The 10,739-nt window shown below is 45.8% G+C and overlaps 1 protein-coding gene across 1 annotated transcript; it reads left to right on the forward strand.

Annotated features, from left to right (window-relative positions):
- The first annotated feature begins 4,874 nt into the window (after positions 1 to 4,874).
- LOC140543847 (gap junction gamma-1 protein-like) lies at positions 4,875 to 6,233 on the forward strand. Its single transcript, XM_072667113.1, has one exon. The coding sequence runs from the start codon at positions 4,875 to 4,877 to the stop codon at positions 6,231 to 6,233; it is 1,359 nt and encodes a 452-aa protein (XP_072523214.1).
- Positions 6,234 to 10,739: the final 4,506 nt, after the last annotated feature.

Genomic DNA, 10,739 nt, shown 5'->3' on the forward strand with positions numbered 1-10,739 from the left:
CAGGTTAGCCTTCCCAATTTTTCTTTAGCGATTTGATAAGTTTCGCAAATCCACTGGAGGAGCTCTGATACGTGCTCCACCTTTTTTTTTCCGGGCGTGAGGCATCCAGCATCTGACTGGAAAAATTCAGAGATGTGAACTCGGACGGGTCGAAAATGATCAGACGATTGACCGAGTTCAGTGAAAAACAAGAGAAAAAACATCTGGACGGGAATAAAATCCTGGGACTGTACCTTTGCTCGCCTAAACATCGCGTGGCCTTCCATCAAAGCACCTTTTGAGCCCAGACCAATAGTCTGCAGTTCAAAAAACTACTACTTGTACATCTCAAAATATTTGAATCTATGAAAAAGTTGTCATGTTTTATATTATCCTTACACACAAGTAATATTTCAGGCCTTATTTGTTTTACTTTTGGTCAGTTTGGCTTATAGAATCACGAAAATCCTAAATCCAGACTATTTCAATATTTTATAAGATCCAACCGAAAAGGATGTACCGTACAGAAATGTCCAACTTCTGACAAGTGAGTTCATTTATACACATTATCCTTGGTTGGGGCTCCACAGATTACTGCATCAGTGCAGCCTGGCATGGAGTTAATCAGCTTGTGGCACTGATGAGATGTTACTGAAGCCCAGGTTTCTTTGATAGTGGCCTTCAGTTCGTCTGCATTGCAGAGTTGAGTGTTTCTTATCTTCCTCTTGACAAAACCCCATAGATTCTCTGTGAAGTTCAGGTCTGCAGAGTTGGCTGGCTAATCGAGCACAGTAATACCATGGTCAGCAAATCATTTAGTAGTATGAAAGCATAAAGTGCTCTAAGAATCTCCTGGTGGGTTTCAGGCTGGCACCCCAAACCATCACCGACTGCAGAAACTTCACACTGGACTTCAGACTGCCTCTCCGCTGCTCCTCCAGACTCTATGACCTTGATTTTCAAATGACTTAAATATTGACTCCAATTTAAAAGAGGGCCGTGGAGCACTGAGCAACAGTCCAGTTCTTTTTGTCCTCAGCTCAGGTGAGACCCCTCTGACGTTGTCTCTGGTCCATAAGTGCCCTAATATTCGGAATGTGGCAGTTGTAGCCCCTGTCCTGAAAACGTGGCTCTGTATCAATCTTTGGGATGATCAGCACCACACCTCACCCCCAACTCAAGTATTGGATGGAGCACCAACATTCTAGAGGACACTGCACCACAATGCTGGGAGGGTTTATACCCCTCTAGCCCACGCCTGGCATTAGGCAGCATGGTGGCAACAGGTTCATTGTTTATCTGCTCCAGAGATAGTCCTATTCTATTGGCAGTACTGCTCTACACGGACTAGATAAGCTGTGTGTGTGTGTGTGTGTGTGTGTGTGTGCATTTGCACATCTGTGTCAGCGATGAGTGCAACTTCATGTAGCTAAATGTATTTATTAGAAGGGGTGTCTACAAACATTTGGACATGTAGTGTATATACCTTGTACATGTAAGTAGGCTTAATGTCTTGGTTGAGGGGCCGGATGGCCTGTGGAAAGAAGCCCCTCCTCGTTCTCACAGCGTTGGCCTTCAGGGAACACTGTGGAGCACTGAGCAACAGTCCAGTTCTTTTTGTCCTCAGCTCAGGTGAGACCCTATGAGTGCCCTGATATTCGGAATGAGGCAGTTGTAGCCCCTGTCCTGGAAATGTGGCTCTGTAACTTGATGGCTCCTGATTGAAATGCCATCAGCCTCAGTCAACTCCAGCGCCTGGGGAGCAGAGAGAATGAAGGGCCTTGCTTAAGAGCCCGACAGTGGCAGCTTGCCGAGCCCGGGTATCGAACCCACAACCCTGTTTAGTGTAGTTTAGTGGCTTGTGTAGTTCACTGTCTAGGAAGTACGACGGTATTTGAGATTCCGCTAGAAACCAGTGACCAAAAAGGGCGTCTTCGTGAGGACAGGAGGCCAAAACCCAAAGGAAAAACTCCTCGTGTTCCTCGTTTACATCCCTCTGTTCTCCTGGTCCAAGTTTCTCATTGTTCCTGCTTGCCTTCTTATCTCCGCCCTGCCCGTCTTATCATTAGTGTTTCCACCTGTGTCTCCTTTGTAAACCTGGCCTAGTTATTTGCTCCAGGTGTCCCTCATTCCTGCCCTGTGAGTAAGTAGTCCCTTTGTTTCAGAGTTCCTTTTTCTGTCTCTCTTGCTTCTTCATGAGCAGCAACTTCGGCCATATCCTGCGTTCTAGTCAGGCCGCCGCTGCTGTCGCCGCCGTGTTTAATTTGGGTTAGGTTCCATTTATTGGTCTTGTCTTAAAAACATCCGGCCTTCAAGCCTTCTTCGTAGCGTGACACATGGGAGTTGTATTTTTAGCTGTTTCTGTTGTGTGTGTTTTTTTTTCTAGATCCTTCATTTCAGCGAGATCCGTTATTGCAAGCTTTTATGTTATGGTGAAGTTCTGCAAAGAAAAGCAGGCGTTCAGAGGCTCACAGCTTGCCAGAACAGCAAGAGTTTTATGGGCCGAGAAATATAGACGTGAAAAAAAAGGGAAGAAAAACACACAACTCTGCGTTTTCATAAAAGCGGCGGGTCACGGAATTCCATATTTTACTGTTTGATGGCTTTTGAAGGCGCAGCCAAAACATAATGTGAAACATACACATCAGTGTACGAGCAGGCGTACACACAGACGTACACACACACACGCATAGCTGTGCAGACCACCAAGAAATGCAGCCTTTCCCTCTGAGCTATCGCTACATGAAAGACGCTGGTAGTTCATTTTGAATGGATACAATAACAAGTTCGGTTCATATTTAATATTGCATAATAAAATGTGTATTACAGAACCTCTGTATTGTTGCGATCATAAGGATATATAAGCTGTGTGGATGGTTTTTCAGCGGCAATGCTGCGATGCAAAAATCTCCACTGTTGGTATCATGTAAAAACCTTGGATTTCCAAAATGACAGCTTTACAGGAGAAGGAAAAAACCTTAACGTTCAAGATTTGATACCAATTTGGAATAAAATACTAGCTTTTTGTTCGTCTCAGGGCTTTAATTACTGTACCTAATGAGCGTGAACTGCAATAAGGGGTCACACACAGTTCACAATCTGTCAGTCTGACCATTACCTAATACACAGAGCCATCTAAATGTGTTTGGCATGGTTTTAGACTGGACACCAACTCCATGAGACTCAATGTTGTCTAGTAGAAACACAGTAACTAGTGCCTCTCAGAAATAAGAATGTTCTGGGGCCCCGAGTGGTCCAGAGAACTGGGGCGCTGTCACTGTGATCATGCTGCTAGCCATTGGCTACCTCTAAGTATTTAATCAATCTTTGGGATGATCAGCACCACACCTCACCCCCAACTCAAGTATTGGATGGAGCACCAACATTCTAGAGGACACTGCACCACAATGCTGGGAGGGTTTATACCCCTCTAGCCCACGCCTGGCATTAGGCAGCATGGTGGCAACAGGTTTATTGTTTATCTGCTCCAGAGAGTCCTATTCTATTGGCAGTACTGCTCTACACGGACTAGATAAGCTGTGTGTGTGTGTGTGTGTGCATTTGCACATCTGTGTCAGCAATGAGTGCAACTTCATATAGCTAAATGTATTCATTAGAAGGGGTGTCTACAAACATTTGGACATGTAGTGTATATACATTGTACATGTAAGTAAGGCTTAATGTCTTGGTTGAGGGGCCGGATGGCCTGTGGAAAGAAGCCCCTCCTCGTTCTCACAGCGTTGGCCTTCAGGGAAACACTGTGCTGTAAATGCTTCCATGATTGTATCAGAGAGAAGAGTTCATTGTTTGCCTTGGTCCAGCACTGCTTGCTGTAGATGGACTTCAGGTCAGGGAGCTTGACCCCTGAAATTATGTGCTCGTCATGGTGGAGACGCTGACGGGCCTTTGGGCCTTCTGAGCCCCTGTTTGTTTGCACTGTATCTACGGTCCAGGGGTGTCCTAGTCCAATTTTATGTCCCTCTCAATCCAATCCGAGTACCAACTCATTCAAGACAAGATACCTACACTATATGTCCAAAAGTTTGTGGACACCCCTATGCTTCTAATGAATGCATTCAGCCTTCACTTTTAAGTTGCATCCATCACTGACACAGATGTCAGAGAAATACTGCCAATAGAATAGGACTATCTGAAGCAGATAAACATGAACCTATTGGCACCACGCTGCCTAATGCCAGGCTAGAGAGGTATGAAGCCCCCACCAGCATTGAGCTGTAGAGCAACGAAGGAACTGTGTTCTCTAGAATGATGTAGGTGCTGCATCAAATACTTTTGGGGGAGTTGGGGATGGTGAGGTGGGGTGGTGATGATCCTATATCCTACCCTCACTTATGCTCACTTTTGTTGCTGAATGCAGTTAAATCCTCGCAGCAATGTTCCTCCAGAAGCTTTTCTTCCCTGGACAGTGGAGACAGTTACTCCAATAAAATCAGGATCAACTCTTTTATAATAGCCTTGATTTTAGACAAAAACAATGAAGGAGCAGGTGTCCCAATACTTTTGTCCTTAAATACAGCCACGCTTACCAGGTTAAAGTGTGCTTATTACTGTATAATACACTGTGACTGACCTTCCTGGCTCCCGATTGGATAAAGACATCTCTGCATATTTTATATTGCCTTTGACGCGTCACCATGTCATCATTTCAGTTCCCATAGCAGTGCATCTCCAGCATATGGAGCATTTCTTCATCCTGCTGTTGTGAAATAACTGAAAGCACAAAGTGGTAAATGTTGACTAATGAGGTGTGTAATTAGAAAGACAGTCCAAATACTTTTGGACAGATGTACATCCCAACTGTGTTTACTCACTCGCTCTCTGTCTTCTTCTCCAGAGCAGAGTGAGACCGGCGAGGACGGAGGGCAGGTGGCACCATGAGCTGGAGCTTCTTAACCCGACTGCTGGAGGAGATCCACAACCACTCCACCTTCGTGGGCAAGATCTGGCTGACCGTGCTGATAGTCTTCCGCATCGTCCTGACCGCCGTGGGGGGAGAGTCGATCTATTATGACGAGCAGAGCAAGTTTGTGTGCAATTCGGGCCAGCCAGGCTGCGAGAACGTCTGCTACGACACGTTTGCGCCCCTGTCGCATGTTCGCTTCTGGGTCTTCCAGATTATACTGGTGGCTACCCCTTCGCTCATGTACCTCGGCTATGCGGTCAACAAGATTGCTCGCCTGGAGGAGGGTAAGGAGAGTGGGGTTGCGGCGCAGTGCAAGAACCGCAAGCTGTACCTCAACCGCCGGCAGCACCGCGGCTTAGAGGAAGCCGAAGATGACCAGCAAGAGGATCCCATGATATACGAAGCTGCAGAGGTTGAAAGCCGGAGTGACGGCGCCCCCCCGGGGCGTGGAGGAGCCAGCACTGGAAGAACTATCAGTAAACCACGGCATGATGGCCGGCAGCGGATTCAGAGGGATGGCTTGATGAGAGTGTACGTGCTTCAGCTTTTTGCCCGCTCTGCCTTGGAAGTGGGCTTCCTGGCTGGCCAGTACGCCCTCTACGGATTTGCCGTGCCAGCACGCTATGAGTGTTCAGTCAAGCCCTGCCCGCAGACGGTGGACTGTTTCGTTTCCCGGCCAACAGAGAAGACCATCTTCTTGCTCATCATGTACGGGGTCACGGTGCTGTGCCTATTGCTCAACATTTGGGAGATGCTCCACCTGGGGGTGGGAACCATGCTGGACCTTGTTTTCTCCCGAAGGCACTCCGGCTCCAGGGATGAGGAGGAGTGCCAGCTGACGCCGCTTACGGGTCCATCTGGGCTTCCTGTCAGCGAGGCCGGAGGAGGCAGCGGGGGATACGGGAGCTACCCTTTCTCCTGGAATTCCGTGCCCCCTTCAGCACCACCAGGGTACAACATCATTGTAAAGCCTGAGCCCATACCTTTCACCGAGCTAAGCAGCAATGCTAAGATGGCCTGCAAGCAGAACCGTGCCAACATCGCCCAAGAGGAGGAGCTGCGGGGCCAGTACGGCAGCACGGAGGAGAACTTCCTCCAAAGAAGCAGCACAGGCGCTCTCCAGAGGGAGGTCCAGCAGGCCCAGGAGAGGCTGGAGGCAGCCATACTGGCCTACAGTCAACAGCAGCAGAGCCACTGCAAACCCGGCAAGCTGCAAGGGAATCGCAAACAGCGGGACCGTTCAAGAGGCAAGCGAGGAGGAAGCGGAGGGGACCAAAGGAGCAGCAGCAGCGGCAAGTCGGACGAGGGCAAACCGTCGGTGTGGATTTGACACTGCAAGGGGAAGTCCACTGATTTTGTGAAAATTCTGCATCATTAAAGGTCATGCAGATGTAAACAGAGTCATGCAGAGTGGTACGCCAACTCGGATGGTGGTGATGGGAACCAGGGTTTCCATATAGCAATTTCCATTTCCTATGTCCGGCCCCATTCACCACCACTGTGAGCAATTCTCACTCAGTAGCTTTAGCGCACACTAAATGGCTTGTTTATATTCCGTCCAAATAATTCTGCAGAATTTTTGCATTGTAAAAATTGGTGGAATTCCTCTTTCACGGGGTAGTTCAGCCAACAATCAAACATACAGACTTTTTTCCCCCTACCTCATGAGTTGGCCTCTTTTTCACTGCAGGGCCGAACGGTTCTGAGCACTGAGCACACGGTTCGACATGGAGAGCTTATAAACCGCGCTGTATTTGGGACCCCTACAGAATCGCTTAATAGCATAGGGATTCACTGATCGCCTCCATGTTTGTGTGACTTGTGTGCCGCTAGATCTATGGCCTTTATATTTTCAGTATGGAAACAAGCGGAGAAGAATAGGTGTTCTTTTTTAGCATTCCTTAAACTTACTGATCACTAGTGTGGCAACAAGTACAGCATCGCTAAGGCGGGGCTACTGGGCTCGCCTTGGCATTAGTACAGCCAGGCCACAAGGCTCATCCAACATTGCTACCATGGCATTAGCACAGCCCGGTTCACTTAATGGAAACTAGCCTTCCCTTCACGAGGCGAACACTGCAGGGTTCCTGTATTAAAACTGATGTATAAGAGCTGTGCCGGACCATCTTCATGATGTTGTGACTGTAGATCATCTTGGCTACGGCTATGGCTATCCGTTAGCATGATGCGAACTGCATGCCAAAGTCACCCAGTGTGTTTAGGTGGATTCCAGCATTATTTGGCGAGTACTACATCTATAAAATACGATAAATTAGGGCTTAAGTAAGTTAGCTAGCCTTGTAGTGCAAGACTACAGAACAAAACTCCCGCATGATTACTACGAGACGCCAGAATAGTACGACCCTGCAGTAGAAAAAAAGGCCGAAGAATCAAACTTCACACACCAGACAACTCTCGGCTGACCGTCTTACTGCACCCTGGGGTAAGGGGGAAATTGTGTCCAACTTCAGGCTGGTTTGCTCTCGACATACGGACAAAGACTCCTGTTTGATTCATCTCTATGGAAAATACAAGCTATATCACCGAAGAGGGCGAGATGGACGTTTGGACGTGGAGAGAATATCCCTCTCCATCCAACGCGATGCTTTCAGTGCACAATCAATAACTCTACTATGTTGGCATCAATGGCAATAAATCTTCCACAGGGTTCAGACGCCAAGCAGCCATTGGCCATTTTTGGTTGTTTTCATGCTTTTATGTTATGGTTTGCCTTTTTTTATGGTATTATTCAATCCTTATTATTCCTGTGGAACACCTATCTACTACCAAAGGGACATTTTAAGCGTAGCTCCTAGACATGGGTCGTCACCCTTTGGCAGCATTTCCAAGACTCCCAAGAACACCTGTGGCTCCTCAGGCTCCTAGTGGAAGGTCGGTCTTCTCTAACCTCTAATCCTAATCAAGTCCCAGCCACGAAAAAAAAGAAGTGGAAATCTGCTCCCATCCCAAAGGAGAGGAGTTGGGAGTTGGGCTTCCAGACATTTGGTGCTACAATTAAGAGCCGTGCCTTTAACATGAACTCCTTGAAACAGGAGGTTTGGACAGGATGGACAGGATGAGTACAGCCATATCCGTGATCTTTTTCTGGAACTTGGACCGTAACCACAATCAACCCTCAAAGTGAACGCTGGTACAGTGTGTATGTTGTTTTTGAGAAGGGACATTTTTCTACAGTTTGTCAGCCTGATAAAGGAGCATTGTAATTGTCAGTAGTCCTCTGTACTGTTGTCGCCCTCTTGTGGTCCATATCACAAACACCACTGGACGTTCTTGCACATAGTACTGTATGGGTTCTCTTTCAGCGGAATATACATCATGTGAGATGAAGCAGGAGGCATTCCTGCCTGCCTGATGTTGACCGGTCCTTAGGGACCCCCCTAGACCTTTTTTGCTGGAGTCGGGCTGGAGCAGAAATCTGAACCTCTGAGAGCAGCCAGTGTAGACAACCTGCAGTAAGCTAAAGAGTTATGCTATGGTAGGCTAATGTAAGTCTAGACATTGGGTTCGTACATAAGCTATCTGGTGTCTCTTCACCACCAGCAGTTTCAGCCAGGTTTTCCAAAGGCTTCACGTTCTACGTTTATGTAAATGTATTTGGAAATCCACAGTCAGGGATTTCAGAACAGCAAGTAAGCTCCACCTCAAAGACTGAGCTGTACAATAACGAGCGGTTCCTAAATGGCAGTTTTGTGAATAATGGACTCGAACCAAACTAGAACCAACTTTATAAAGTCTGTAGTCCTCTACAGAGAACCCGATTCTACATGTCAATTACTGTTGAATTGCTGCATTGAACATACCGTGGTGCTTGAAAGTCTGTGAACCTTTTAGAATAGTTAGGTATTTCTACATAAATTTGACCTAAAACTTTATTGGATTTTTTTAAGGCAAGTCCTAAAAGTAGATTAAGAGATCAAAGAAGTAAGCCAAAAAATATCAGACTTATTTATTGAGAAACATGATCCAGTACTACAGATCTGTGAGTGACAAAGGTATCTGAATTTTAGCCCATTCCTCTAAACAAAACAGCTTCAGCTCGGTTAGTTTGGTGGATTTCCGCTCATGAACTTGTTTCCACTCGGTTTCTATTGGATTGAGGTCAGGACTTTCATTTGGCCTTTCCAAAACATGAACTTTATTCTTCTCCTTTAACCATTCTTTAGTAAAAAAAAACAAAAAAAAAAAAAAAAAAACGTGTGTGCTTAGAGTCATTGTCCTGCTGCATGACCCACGTTCTCCTGAGATTCAGCTCACAGACCGTGATGGCAAACCATCCAGGCATGTAGTCTGGAATTATAAAACTACACAGTGCTCCTATATGGGAAGTGGAGCTGATAGAATGGACAATGATTGTAGAAACATGGAGGTGGAGGTAATAGGACTGATCAGTGTTTACACCATCTTCATGCTCGGTTTTAGGCCAAGATTACAAAAGTTATAGCACATGTAATTTGTTGTTTTGTTGTTTTCCAATATTTTAAACTTGGCAAAGACTTTTCCAAAACATGAACTTTATTCTTCTCCTTTAATTATTCTTTAGCCAAAAAACACTTGTGTGCTTAGGGTCATTGTCCTGCTGCATGACCCACGTTCTCCTGAGAAAAGGTCCAAACCATGATCCTATCACCACCATTGGTTTTAAGGTTTTTTTTATGCTGGAATGCAGTGTTTTCCTTTCTCCAAATACATATTTTGATATTTGGGTCTCATCCGGCCACAAAACATTTCTCCTACAGCCTCCTTGCTTGTCTGTGTGACCTTTAGCAAACTGCAGACGGGCGGCAAATGCCATTTTGGAGAGCAGCTGCTTTGCCCTTGCATCCCTGCCATGCAACCTGGGCTCATGAAAATCAACATTAGCTAATGTGAGAAAGGTCTGTAGTTGCTTAGAAGTTACCTTGGGTTCTTGTGGGACCTCGCAGACCTTGCTTTTGGCGTGATCTTTGTTGGGGAGGGTGATAATGGTCTTGAAATTTCTCCGTTTGTGCTCGCATACTTTTGCCACTCTGAGATACATGATGTTGGACCATTTGTCTCAGTGAATAAAAGACTAAGTCTGATATTTTTGGCTCATTTGTTTGATTTGGTTGTCCGGTTATCCTTACCTGCTTTTAGGCCCAGTGTAAAAATCAAATGAGTTGGGTTTAGATCAAATTCATGCAGAAATAAAAAATGACATTTAATAAAGGCTTCGCTTTCAAGCACCTCTGTACTAGAAACAATAACAATATGCAGATTTTAGGGCAAATTTAATGTTTTAAAATATTTAGGAAAAGGATTTGTTTACTTTATTTGTTTGTTTGTGTACCTGAATCTGATTCTAATACAAGCATCTTTACAAATCCCTGATTGTGGCTTGAAATGGTGCTCGGTTCCATATAGTTTGTCGCTTATTGGAAGTTTGGCAACATGCATAGTGCATTCAGTGGGGTCCAGAAGTCTGAGACCACTTGTGAACATTTTTTGTGAAAGTTTTGTGTCCTTTTAGCACTTTAATTAACTTATAGATTAGATTTGACAAATTCTATCAGCATCATATTCATGAGGATACAGGAGCTCAGATGTAAACTGGGGATTACTGTCCTGATCCACTTGATCTGGGCCGATCCAGGCGTATTTGAATGGATTGTTGTTTTTACCGCAGTGTTCAGCGCGCCATCTGGTGTCCTCAAGGCGGCATTAACGCCACATAGCCCAGCTGGCAGCAGTAAGGACTGGTCTCAGACTTGCAGAACACACTGTATACACTGATCCTTTTTTTTTTTACACTCACGGTCCATTCTATCAGCTCCACTACCCATATAGGAGCATACTT

This window comes from Salminus brasiliensis, chromosome 22, assembly GCF_030463535.1.
Source record: "Salminus brasiliensis chromosome 22, fSalBra1.hap2, whole genome shotgun sequence".
NCBI classification, from domain to species: Eukaryota; Metazoa; Chordata; class Actinopteri; order Characiformes; family Bryconidae; genus Salminus; species Salminus brasiliensis.